The sequence below is a fragment of the Notamacropus eugenii genome, chromosome 1 (assembly GCF_028372415.1).
Source record: "Notamacropus eugenii isolate mMacEug1 chromosome 1, mMacEug1.pri_v2, whole genome shotgun sequence".
NCBI lineage: Eukaryota > Metazoa > Chordata > Mammalia > Diprotodontia > Macropodidae > Notamacropus > Notamacropus eugenii.
In genome coordinates this window covers 612715739-612729029 of record NC_092872.1, presented here as the reverse complement: position 1 = coordinate 612729029, position 13291 = coordinate 612715739, and the positions used below count along the sequence as shown (strand labels likewise).

Sequence of the window (13291 nt, the reverse complement as noted above, 5' to 3'; positions counted from 1 at the left end):
ATAGCAATTGCCAGTTTGCGTTCTTTCCTTTGCAGTCTGTTCATAATCTTTACACTCTAAATCTTTTAGGGAGTTGCTCTTAGTCTTATATAGCTGTATCATTTCCCCATAGGTCTTAAGACTATACTGGGTTTTGTCAGAGGTGTTTAATGCAGAAATGTTTTCCTATATAATAAAAATTCTATATTTTGTGATTATTTCTCCTTCATTTGGTTATGACTTTCCCTCCTAACTACACCATGTAGAGCACTTAATATTTGGGATTCATGTACTATGATGTGTTGTTAAAATGCTAGTTTATACCTGTTTTTTTCTGTCAGACTACTTACCTCTACCTCCCATGTTGTTATGATTACCAAAACCAAGTCGTTTTGGGCGACTGATGCTTTGTAATAGCTTTAAGTCAGCCAATGCTAGTCACACCTTTGTTCTAGTGTGTCGGCTTTCAGGTGTTCATGTGTATTTTGTAGTTATTTTAAATTGTATTTTTTCTTTCTGGCTTTTTATCCTGAAGCTTGTTAGTATAGAGGAATTGATGACTTTTGTATTCTGCAATTTTATTGAAGTTGTTCATTGCCCTCAATTGACTTTTATCTGTCTTTTTGCCCACAGGATTACCCCAAGCTCAGTCAGTCATACTATTCATTACTGGAAGTCCTCACCCAGGACCATATGAACTTTATTGCCAGCCTGGAACCCCATGTTATCATGTATATTCTTTCTTCCATTTCTGAAGGACTCACTGCACTAGGTAGATACCTGGGGTCTTTCAACAAGAGTGCACATATTCTTCATTCAGAGCCCACCTTGTATGGTGATAGAGAAGCATTTAGTAACCCCTCTTGGAGTGGAAGACCATTATAACACTTGAACTTCTGAAGTACAAGGTTTCATGGATATATGGAACAAAGAACTGAACATCTGAAAGATTAATCTTACTGTGTTCTCTCCACCCCCCCTCCCCCCAGATATATAGATATCCACCAAAGCAGAGTATAACAATACGTTGGATCCCCAAAACTTGAACCTTTACCCTCTGTAATATTGGCTTAGGCTATCATTTAGTGGTCCCTCAAGCCTTTTTGCCATGAATTCATTTGAATAAAACTCAGTTCAAAATTTCTTTAACATCTGATGATCTCCTACTGGGTACAAAGGTTGTATGGTATTTTGAGGTTCTCCCACCTATCTTTGTTCTCTCATTCATCCTGTCTCACACTGATACCTGATTCAGTTTTATTTTTAAACTGTCTGTAGAGGGTAGTTAAGTATTTTCCTTGACCCTCAACCAATTTTAGTTTAATCTTGGAAACTGGATAGCATCATAGAGAAGAAGGTACTGATTGTCAACCAGTGACCCCTACGCTGACTAATTGAGCTGTGCTATATCCTCCCCTTCTATAAAATGGATAAAATAGTCTGTCTTTTCTGTTAGAAGTGATGTTAGGTCATCTATATGAACGCCAAGATAAACATGTGGAAGTATTATTACTAGATAAATTTGTACAGTAAACTCCACTGCTTTAAATCTGCTTTGTAATAATTTTTCATTTCCACAAAGCACTTAGTCTAGAACTGCACTCTTAACAAATCAGATAGATACATCTAGGATTGATGACTTAACTAGACTGGAGTAGTAATATGTCCATGATTCATTAATTATTTAAGAATTTTATGCTATTCCATGCCTTTTTTGACTCAACTTTAGGAACTCTGCCCTATATGAGAACAATAAGTTAAACGGGAACTAATTATCCTGGTAGAAAAAACTATAAATCACTATAATCTATAAATTACTATAAATCACTACCTGCTGTCAAATGTTAAGCACAAGTAACCTCTCTGCCCAAGGATTTGAGGCAATAGCATCTCAACTCCATTCCTCTCTTCCCTTGGCTCTCCCAGACACTATGGTATGCACAGGCTGCTGCTCCTGCCTGGACCACATTGTGACATACCTCTTCAAGCAGCTATCACGTAGCACTAAGAAAAGAACAACACCTCTGACCCAGGAAAGTGACCGTTTCCTGCACATTATGCAGCAGCATCCAGAGATGATCCAACAGGTAAGCAACTTGAGGGTGAAAGCAGGGAATTGAATTCTATCAGGACAGCTCCTTCCGGCAACATCCATACAAAATGTTTGACCCCTCTCTAACCACCCTAATTGTGAAGTTAAGTCAGTGTCATTTTAGCAAAATGATTGTCATATGTGGATAGGGTCACAATTCCTACCTTCTGTGCTCCAGTTTATCCTGTCCTTTTACAAAGATCCCCCATTTCCTTCCACCCAAAAAAATTCATTAGCCTGGGTTAGGACCTAGGTGTAAAGTTTAAAGAGTAGTAGAAATTAACTATGATCCATCCAGTTGGATCTGGTTTTCTTTGTGGTCTACATATATATTTTGAAGATGGCTGATCAGGGTTAAAGATATATGTGGTCTTAAGATAGTATGAAAATTAGCTGTTCCCCCACAGATCAAATTCAACACTTCGGCATTATAATCATGATGTTCTAACTAACTTCTGTTCCATTAGTAGAGACAATTGATGCCTCCAGAAATGTTATAATTAAGATGAAATGAACTTTTTTTCAGAGGCAGGTTTTAGAAATAAGGACATTTAAAGCTTGGTAACACCCACCAAATCCCACCTACCAAAAATAGATTCATGGAAACCAGAAAAGTTCCATTTACCTTCACCATATTAAGCTGTCCAACAGCTTAGTTCCTGAATAGGCTCAGAGGTTGCTCTCTACACAACAGTCTAAGGACCTCTCTTTAGATTCTTGGTTCTAACTTCCTAGATGCTGTCAACGGTGCTGAATATTATCATTTTTGAGGACTGTCGGAACCAGTGGTCCATGTCCCGACCTCTACTTGGTTTGATATTACTTAACGAAAAGGTAAGAAATCTACTGTACAGAAACTACCCAAAATGCAAAGAGACACACACAGAGACAGGAACCCTCTTCGAACTACTGGCAGCTTGATTTCTGCCTCCAGAACACTGCCAGGTTGATCTTTTGCATAAATCTGTTGTTACTAATGTGTTTAAATGCTTTCAGTTGGCTTATTACCTACCAAATAAAAGTCGACTCCAGCAAGTTCTCATATGTACCTGGCACATGAAGCCCCTCACCTCTGCTCATATTGTTTCCTGTGCCTAGAATGGTTCCCTCCTCCATTTCTGCCTTTTGAAATGCTACAAATTATATGGTTAAGGGCATGATCCAAATCATAGAATTAAACCAAAGGTGCTTTAACCTTTTTTAGGGTATTGGACACATCTGGCAGTCTTTGTGAACGTTTTTAAATACATAGGAGGAATCCAATTATATTTAAAAGAAAGGAATCCAATTATACTGAAATGAAGATTTGTATTTTTTTTTTCCCATCCAAATTCAGAGACTGCCCAAAATCTCTCCATGGGTCCCAAGTAATCAGGGATGCCCAAAGCACTACTAGCAGAGGTAGATTGGGAACCTAGCCTTTCTAAAAGCTTTCTTTCTACTACTGTTTAGAGAACATGAATGCCAATCTGCCTATCAGGCCTTGGGTAAAAAACACTTAAAATTTATTGGTGGACATAGGGGCCTCAGGGAAGAAAGAGTAGGACCTATGAACTATTTCAAATTTATCCTTTATGTAGTTTGTGCATGTTTACCTCCCCCATTAGATTGCCAGCTCCTCAAAGGCAAGGACTGTCTTTTGCCTTTCTTTGTGGCCCCAGTATTTAGCACAGTGCTTAGCACATAGTAGGCCTTTAGTAAATGTTTACTGACTACATTCAGAACTTAAATGTTTCCTTTTATACCCTTACCATGTTTTAGTCTGTTTTACAGCTCTAGACTGTAAAGCTCTATCCAAAAGACTTACCTTCATTTTTATGTTTTTATATATCTTTTCATGTGCAGGGTTTTGTACACAACAAATACTTTTTTGTAATAGTTATATAATGAATTGAGAACTTAGTCATGGCACATAGGTAAAGCCTAAACCATCCTTTCTCTTTCCCTTATCTTTTGTTTTACCCTTCTTACCCACCTAACAGTATTTCTCGGATTTGAGGAACAGTATAGTGAACAGCCAGCCCCCTGAAAAACAACAGGCAATGCACCTGTGTTTTGAGAACCTGATGGAAGGCATTGAACGAAATCTTCTGACAAAAAACAGAGATAGGTGAGTATATAGTGATGTTTCCTAATGTTGCAGCACAGCTACAGGATTTACTTCCCTTAGCCTTTTCCTACTCAGAAAATGTTATAAATGATGCTTTTTGGTGCTGGTAGTGTTACTTTAGATAGATAGCATTACTTTACCCAGGTCCAAATCTCAGCTATCCCCTTTTCCTTATCTTGAATGCTGGGTAACTACCCTGTTTGTCTAATGGAAACATCATAGAATTGTGGAAATACTTCTGGAAACTGAGACCTGTGTGCTTCTCTTAGTTCTGTTAACCTCTGTGTGACCTTGGGTTTTTATAAGTAAGTTTCCTTAGTAAAATGAAAATGTTGGGAAACTCCCAAGACTTTTGAGTTACTAAAGTGTTTCTTATGGATTTTACCCAATTTCGCCTGCAACTTTTCTTCTTTACTATGGACCTGAGACTTAACTAGACCCTTAATTAAACTTGCTGCAGAGCCTTCAGAAAAAGGGGAACATCAAATGGTCAGTGTCAGTTCTCATGTTTAGAGGACTAAAAGGTGGGGGGAAACATTCATAAGACAGACTTTCCTCCTTTCTATAACCCATGCAATTCTTCTACAGGTTCACCCAGAACTTGTCAGCATTTCGTCGGGAAGTCAACGACTCCATGAAAAATTCCACCTATGGCGTGAATAGCAATGACATGATGAGCTGACACCTTACCAGATTCCACCTGTACAGAGCAGTGTCCCTTTGGTCTGGCCCAGAGGGTTGAACAATTCTGAGGGGAGAGGGTATGGCTGACCCTTCCTCCTTCCTCTGGGGGGATTATAAAGGTCAGTTTGGCTGTTTTCCCAGGGAAGAGGGGTGTGAGCCTGTGCTCACTGGGGGGCAGGGCACTGCTTGGTTCCTGGGAGGTGGGGTGGGCTTGGGGGAAGTGGGGATAGTAAGCAGGAAGGTGTGAGAATCCAGCCCCCTCTTCCTGGTGGAGGGGAAGAACCCCCGCGTCCTGACACAACCTGCCTTGTATAAACATGTACATTTTTTCATAACATTTTGAACAAGGTTTATATTGACTCAAGTTTAAAAAAAAAAAGTGTGATTGAAAAATTTTTACAGAGTCTAGTGCACCAATGCTGAAGTGAGGGGTTGTGTATGCGAGTGAGGAAAATGTGTATTCTGGTGGCCTGAAGCTTTACTGGATGAGGGTGTGTGAAAGTGCAGAGATATATTTAGTGACAAGTGTAGAGAGAGGCAAAAAAAGTAATTCCAAATGTATATTTTTTCTTATTGTCCGTCCCTTCACTTCTCCCTGAAATTACCACTTCCTGTTACTGTCTTAACCCTTGTTATTAGGAACTCTAAGCCATGTCCAACCAAGCACCATCTCTCCTTTACTATATCCTTGAGCCGCTACCCCACCCCCAAACAGATACTCCAGCTAAAGTGTTTGATCTTGTTTCCTTCTCCCATTTCCCCAGACTGAGGCCTCTTGCTCTAAGGCAGTGTGATTTTTAACTGTATGTTCAATGATTTCTTGGGTCTCAAGTATGGAGACACAGGAGCTGAAATAAAAGCTTATTTGCCCTGGCGCTGAACAGCTCTGAACATGGCTACTTCCGGCCAAGTTCCTGTGGCCAATAACTTTTAGTCTTCCCCAGCCCTTGAGGCAGAGTGTGTGTGTGTGTGTGTGTGTGTTTGTGTGTGTGTGTGTGTGTGTGTGTGTGTGTGTGTGTGTGTGTGTGTGTAGATGAGTGTGTGTGGATGTATGTGTGTGGATATTTATATATATCTATATATACCCTGCACTCATGAATGTATGAGCTGGAGAAAGTTACCACAATGGAGGGGGTTCTTAATAACAAGGTCTGCCTAGCATGAAATATTTAACATCCTTCCCCTTCTGCCCCCCTTAAAAAAAATACATTGTTTCCTTTAAAAAAAAAACCCACCATATTAAACGTTTTTAACATTAAAAACAAAAAATTACCTACAGAGAAATAGAGAAAGCTGTTTTGCCTTGTACCTTTCCCACAATTGTTGCTGCTAGTTGTGTGCATCTCTAGTTCAGCTCTTGCCCAAGGGATACATCAATTAGGTTTTATTTTCATTTCTATTCCCTTGCCCACCCAACCTTGTTTAGGTTTTTGTTTTGTTTTGTGTTTTTTTTTTTTTTTGGTTGTGTTTTTGTTTTGTGTTTTGTTTCTGTTCTTTCCTCTGGCGATTGTGTGTTGGGTCCTTTCTTGCGTGGTCAGATTGACGGTTGACTTGTAAGGGTGTTTGCTACATACAGTGTAAGCATTGTGACCGCCAATAAACTTCAATGGTTTCTACTGAATTTATTCTCATCCATTCTTTATGTGTTCTAGTCATGGCATGGATATTAAAGCATAATTGGTACAATGCCAATAGCTGGCAGGTTACCATTGTAACCAAACCTGCTTCTAGACATTACAGGAAATAGTATAAATCGGTAACCCACAAATGTACAAGATATATAGCAAACTTGACAGCTGTTATATAGTTGCCCTAGAGTTAGAGCAATTAAAGAGCACATACATTTAAAGAACTATTTACTCAGAGTGCTGGGAAAGAACCAGGAAGGGTAAAAAAGAAAGTCCTTTTTATACAAGTTCCCATATAAAGTTCACAAACACACCCAACAATGTCTCATATTTTTGTATATTTTGTTAAGGTATGGCCTAATATCCATACTAGTCATAAAATCAATTTTTTTCAAAATGATTGCTCCTTGAACAGTTGTGAACACTGCACAGTTCTGAACACTGCCTCTTTTGTACACCCTGAGAAGAGTTTGTATGACACCTCCAGTGGTCCAGTCAGGAAACTACATAGAGCAGATGCCAAATAATGATGTCTCTTTAATCCACAAAGGTTCCTGTGCAAGTTCTCTTGAACATTAGATTCAGTGATCTGAATGCTCCTGCATTCTTTACCTGGACATAGTGCTGTCTTTCTCTGCTGCTCCATTCTGCTGAGCACTGTTGTAAACAGCTCTGTTATAACCTTCCCGGTTCCTAGCTATTTCAATAGCAAAAAACTGTATCCTGGTCACTGGAAAGCAAGGAGAATTAAGTTTCAGACACCCTTTTCTTTTGATTAGAGAATAAAAAAACTTTTCTCCCTCAACTCAAAGGTTTCATCCACAAGAAAACAACAAAGGCCTAGGGGATGAGTTTTATACCCTAGTAGAAATACACGGATAGTAATTTCTTAAGATCCTATCTACGGAAAAAATTTCTGCACTACAGCCTCACCATACTCACCAAAGATAGTGTTTTCTTCACTGTACCCCTGAGTACAGTCCAGTCGCAGCAGTGTACCATAGTTGAAATCTTCAACAATACCATTGAACTTCATGCAAAATGGTCTCCATTTCTGTGGAAGCATAACATAGACCAGAAAAATCAAACATACCCATCTACTATGGCCCTACAAAGACCAAATCTCTAGTAGGAAACAAGCTTACACCAGGATTCACTGGTGAGACAGAATTTTAAGAATACGTAGAAGGACCAAACTGTGTTCTTATCCATATAGCTAAGAAAACAGACACAGAATGAAATTTTTTCTATCAATTGATGCACCTGGTCCTAAAGTTAAAAGAGAATACAGCTGGGTACACAGGGAGCATTAGCTACTGGGGAAGTTAAGGCTGTTGGAAATTGCTTGAGTCTGGGAGTTGCTGAACAGATCAGATATCTGCACTAAGTCAGGCACTAATATGGTGAATTCCTGGGAGCAGGGAGCCTAAAGACGGGCAAACTAGCCCAGTGCAACAAGGTAATTTTTCCACGTGGATCAGCAGTTGGGGCCAGGCTCATGAACAACCACTGCACCTCCTCCCTGGCTGAGACAAGGTGATCCATCCTCAAAAAAAGAAAAGGTGGACATTAAACCCTCAGTCTGTATTAAACAGTGCTCATAATCATTGAATATGTGATAATTATAACTAACACCAATAATGCCTTAAGTGGGAAAAACAGTTAACTAATTAAAGTAACTAAAGTTACAAGTTAAATTTTAGAAGTGCAGCCAATTTCTAACAATCTAGTCATGGGATAACATATCCAAAAGACCTAAAATGCCTCATTTTAACCTTTTCTTTAAATACTTTGGAGTAAGCTACTTACCATAGAGATGCCAGTAACATGTGAAATAGCCAGAAGGCAAGAGACCCACACAATCCATGAACCAGATAAGCAGCCTCTGAATATCTATAACCATTCACTTCCATATTAAAATAAATCCATAAACCACAATTTTAATTCAGTTCTTAGAAGATCCTCCTTACTTCTTTAGCTGGTTCTGATTTGAGCTCTTCTGGGTCCAACACATCTATCTTGAGCTTCCCGAAGTTCTCCCGGAAGTCTGAATAAATCTGGTCATCCACTTTAGTGAGTCTTAGGAACAGTGGGTCAACTGAAGAAATCAACTGCCAGATAAGAGGAAAGCAAACATAAATCTTAACTCCTAGGCACAATGATGTCATTACTATAAAGAACAATGCAATCCCCTTGACCTTAGTCTACTCTTTCCACTGTATGATCTTAGATCTGGAGTGGGAAGGAACATTTAATTCAAGCTATTCATTTTACAGAAGAGAAAACTAAGTGATCTGCCCATGGTCCTACAAGTAGCAAGTGGCAGAAGTAGAATTTGAACTCAAATCCTTTCTTCTCAAATGTAGAACTTAATTCTACTACACTACTGTCTCCTAGGAATTAGAATCTGAGAAAGAATGAGAAATAAATATAGTAGTTCTTTTCCCATGCCAAAGCCAAGTTCTCCATCTTTTTCTGCTCTTTACCCATTTACCCATTTTTTCTACTCTTCTACCCATTTCAACCTCCCAGAAGACACATACTATAAAATGTTTGGCACCATGAAGGGTCTCCTTAATTCTATTTGAATAGTTGAATAAAAAAGACTCACATTGTAATAAACCTCAGCATGCTGCATAGCCTTCATGGCCCAAACCATCTCAATGTTAGGCTGCAATACAACAAAGAAGAAGTCATCTCTCAGCATTGCTCCCAGTGTGGACACAAAACAGCAAGCAACCTAAACTGAAGGAAACGGCAAACTAAAGAGGAAAATGAAGCCCAGCTCTTCTGGGCAAAAAACTGACAAGATTCAACTATGACTGACCAGAACACTATCCAGGATACACCACAAGACAAGGGACAACCACCAAGCTGTCCTATGTCGCTAGATGGATCATGACTCACCAATTACATTGCTATAACAGATGGAAGATAGGACAGCCATGTAAATCCAGCTCTTAATGAAAAAGAGTACTGAGTAGACTAGAGTCAGGTCAACTATTTGTTTAATTCCTTAGCTCTTAAGACTGACTTGATTTGCTTGCACACCTGAGTTCTTCAACTGTAAAATGAAGTTAATCTGTGCTTCTATATCATCAAGCTCTTTGTATTCATAGATCCTATTCCATTATTAAGTATATAAATGGCACTGTGAAATGCAACAAATTAATATAAATTAAGTGCATAGAAAAGGTACATGAGAGATACTATTTCTAGCTAGGCAATCAATGGAGATGGAAGAGATGAGGAAAAGTTTCATGGAAGAGGAAAAATTCAACTTAGGATTCAAAGAACAGATAATGATTTAACATGAGACTGGAGGTAGAAGCATTAAGGATAAAGGTCACAAATGAAGGGAGAGTTCAGGGAATGGTGAGGAGTTGGAGTCATGATGGGAGGCCTTAAATGCCAAGCTAAGGAATTTGGACTTTATTCAGTAGGCAGTAAGTGTTTGATGGTTTACAACTAAAAAATTAGCTAGTAAGTAGTATACAGGATTGACTGAAAGGGAGAACATGAAGCGAGAGAGACCATTTACCAAGTCAAGATGTAACAGATCTAAAAGTGTTATACAAAAACAAGGTATCAGTAATAATCATTAAAGCATCCATATCCTCCAGTGCCTCATCTTGACCCCTGGTTCTTAGATAGCCATGCCAAGTGAGCCCAAGATCTGGGAGATACTCTCCTAACAAGCTCGAAAAGTTTCAAGAATGGATCTGGTTTAAAACTACAAAAATCTACTGGCAAAAGTCTAGCTAATGCGAGAAGGTCATCACTGTAAAGCTAGCTACCTCATGAACATTTTCAGCCACAGCAACTCATGAAATAACATCTATCAACGTGTCAAAGTACACATGTAAATCAATAGAAAAGGTATTCACATGGACAAAATTACATTTGCCTAAAATAAGATCATAGCTAGGATGGGTCAGAGACAGGATTTTAATCTAGGTCTCCTGAATCTTTCAGACCAGTCCTCTTAAGAATAACACTACCACCTCACTATTAATCCATATGCAACTTTTCTAGTCAAATGTGTCTCACTGAGTACATCTTATCTCAACCCTAACCTATTTCAAGGCCCAACCTGACCCTAACCCACAGATTGAATGAATAGTCTCTCCTAGGACTCATAGTAGCACATATTACTAACACTCATTCAATACATTATTCTCCTTGAACACCTTCAATAAGCTCCCTTGTAGCCTAGAACATCAAGTCACAATCAAGATAAGCTCTAACCTGCCTTAGGTCATCTCTTCTTCACATACTCAATAGAACACTTGGTTGATACCTTAAATGCTTATTATTTTACATTGTAATTCACAGGATCTTCAGTCCTGTAATCCATGAGCCTCATTTTTACAAATGAGGAAACATAATCAGAAAGGTTAAGGCACTTGCTCCAGATAACAAAGGTAGTTAGTAGCCAAGTAAGGATGCAATTCCAGGTTCATTCAGTTTCAAATCTAGGGCCCTTCCATCACACCGTGCCTCCTTCATTATTGTGCAGGTGCTCCAACACCTAAGCTCCAGGACGGCAGGGGTAATGATGTCTTATTTCATCATATTTCCCCAGAACTGAACAGTACCTTTGCACATGCCTGTAGGCAGAACAAAAACCTGGCTTCTGTGACCAACCTGATAAGATTTCAACAAGCCACTTATTAAACACCCACCCACAGCAAGGTGGACCCATTGTGCTAGATGTTGGTTATACAAAGAGAATAGGGAAAGAGACTCTCCTTCCAGAAGACTGCAAGACAACAGATAATTTGGGGAGAGTGGGCAAGGTAATAACAGCCAGGCAGATCAGGAAAGGAATCATGTAGAAGTTAGTACTTGAGGTGAGCCTTGAAAGATGCTAGATAAGCATTCTAAGAGGTGGAAACCTAAGAAGTGCCTTCCAGGCACGAGGGACAGCTAGTACAAAGAAGAGAGTGTCCTGTATGGGAACAGAAAGACAATTTGACTGTACTGTAGTTTGTATGTGAAGGAGAGTAATGTATGGGGTCATTTTGTTGTGAAGAGCTGTTAATGCCTAAAAATGTATATTCAGCCTCAAAGGTGACAGGGAGCCAATAGTTTACAGAGAAGGGGAATGACATGGTCAGACCCGCACTTCAGAAAAATTTCTTTGGCAGCTCTATGGAAGATGAATTGGAGTAAGGAAAGGGGAGGCAAGAGACCATTTTGGAGGTTACTGGAACAGTCCAGGCCAGAGGTGATGGGAGGGGGCCTAAACCAGGAAGAATGGCTACCTAAGTTTAGAGAAGGGGTCAGATGAGGGAAGATTTGACAACTGATGAGAGGAGGAGTAAGAGAGTAGGTAAGGAGTCAGGATGACGCCAAGGTTTCTAACTTTGACGACAAGATGGTGGTACCCCCAACAAAGAAGGGAATCTAAAAGACGGAAAATATACTGATTGTGAGATGCCTATGGAATACCGGGTTTGAAATATTCACAGATCTGGATCTGAAAAGAACCTCGGAGGTGGGCTGATACAAGCCTTCATTTTACATTTGAGGAAACCTCTGGGAAGGTCCTAGCTTGCCTAAGGTCACACCAGAGCGGGACTTCAGCCCCACTCCCTCTCCCTCGCAGCCAAGGTTCTCCGCCTCGTCAGACGCCGCGGACCCCCTGGCACTCTAGGGAGGCCAACTGACTCCTTCTCGGATTCGAAGCACGCAGGATTACGGTGGAAATCAAACATACTAAGTAGCTATCAAACACATATTTTTTGAAACCTGTTCATGGCCCCACCGCGTAAAGACTGGGGTAAAAGACCTGTTTGCAGGCAGCAGGAAAAGAAATTGAAAATGGGGGGAGGGTGAGCGCGGCAGCGGAGAAGGGCATGCGGGGGCGCGCGCAGAGCGTGGCCCGCTCAGGACCGGTCGTCAGAATCAGTCTTGGGGGAGGGGACAGTGGCGAGGGCTGTCACGGGGTCGGGAGCTGAAGAGGAGGCGCTCAGGGCACGCGCCCCGCCCCCCGCCGGATGTCCCCCGTGCGTCCCCCCTCCCCCCACCCCTGCCCGACGCTTAAAGGCTCAACGCCGCGGCCTCGGGGACGTCGAGCGTCGGGGGCGGGGCCTGGGGCCCAAGGCCGGCACGGGGTCTGACGGGCAGGGGGCGGGCCGGCTGGTACTCACGTCGTTACCGTAGGCCTCTGCCGGCAAGGAGAGAGCGTGGGCCGCCGACAACAGCTCCCCGGGGCCCTGCGAAGAGAACAGCGGGGACACCGCGCGGGTCACAGCCCCGTCCCGCCTCGCCCCGCCTCGCCCCATCCCACCGGCCTCGCGACCCACACTCACCAGCGCATCCAGGCAGTTTCCCCCGCTCCCCGCCGCCATGGCTGCCCAGTAAACGCGCCCCTCCCCCTGACCCTCCTCGCAAGCGCCGGTTCCGGGAAGCTACCGGAAGTAGATCCTCGCCTGCGAAGGGGAAGGAAGTGTGGCAAGAGTAGGGAGAATGGGCGGAGCCGCCAGTGCGCCTGCGGGGGCGCGCTAGCCGCCCCTACACCGGCAGAAAATCGAAGTGGGGAAGAGAATTGGTCCCTTCTCCTCTCGTCCTCCTCCCTCCGCTGCTGAGGCGGGCAGCGCCGTTTGGCGCGGGCGCTCTGGGGAGGCCGGCTCTGGGCTGGCGGGAGGAGGCGGTAGAGGGGAGCCTCTAGGGACGACTAAGGTCTGGGGCGCTTCCGAAGCGTGGCCGAGGAGGTCGTCGTCTGTACCCGCCTGTTGGCCGGGGGAAGCCTTACTCCGATGTCCCGGAAGTGCTTCTGCCGCGAACTCTCCT

General features: G+C 42.1%; 2 protein-coding genes across 4 annotated transcripts in view; one reads left to right on the top strand and one right to left on the bottom strand.

The window, feature by feature from the left end:
• Window positions 1-6486, top strand: part of XPO7 (exportin 7) — a 90128-nt gene extending 83642 nt beyond the window's left edge. For both annotated transcript variants that reach the window (XM_072634943.1, XM_072634942.1), the window contains exons 24-28: window positions 613-751; window positions 1906-2066; window positions 2807-2905; window positions 4054-4181; window positions 4770-6486. In XM_072634943.1, coding sequence (XP_072491044.1) covers window positions 613-751; window positions 1906-2066; window positions 2807-2905; window positions 4054-4181; window positions 4770-4863 — 621 coding nt within the window. In that variant the 3' untranslated portion in view covers window positions 4864-6486. The remainder of the gene's footprint in view (window positions 1-612; window positions 752-1905; window positions 2067-2806; window positions 2906-4053; window positions 4182-4769) is intronic.
• LOC140520749 (protein PBDC1-like) lies at window positions 6473-12906 on the bottom strand. 2 transcript variants are annotated; one of them, XM_072634952.1, is made up of 6 exons: window positions 12811-12906; window positions 12649-12714; window positions 9105-9164; window positions 8464-8604; window positions 7436-7547; window positions 6473-7223 (listed from the first exon to the last, which is right to left on the bottom strand). In XM_072634952.1, the coding sequence occupies exons 1-6, from the start codon at window positions 12847-12849 to the stop codon at window positions 7102-7104; spliced, it is 540 nt and encodes a 179-aa protein (XP_072491053.1). In that variant the 5' UTR covers window positions 12850-12906; the 3' UTR covers window positions 6473-7101. The 2 variants fall into 2 exon arrangements, with proteins under 2 accessions (XP_072491053.1, XP_072491054.1); XM_072634953.1 differs by lacking the exons at window positions 12649-12714; window positions 12811-12906 and adding an exon at window positions 12288-12516.
• Window positions 12907-13291: the final 385 nt, after the last annotated feature.

Bases quoted from the DNA above. Each gene is read 5' to 3' on its own strand.
- LOC140520749 (XM_072634952.1), bottom strand. From the start codon at position 12,849: ATGGCGGCGGGGAGCGGGGGAAACTGCCTGGATGCGCTG. The intron at 9,165-12,648 runs GTGAGTACCAGC...GTTGTATTGCAG, and splicing joins CAGAGGCCTACGGTAACGAC to CCTAACATTGAGATGGTTTG. The intron at 7,224-7,435 runs GTGAGTATGGTG...CTTGCTTTCCAG, and splicing joins TGAAGAAAACACTATCTTTG to TGACCAGGATACAGTTTTTT.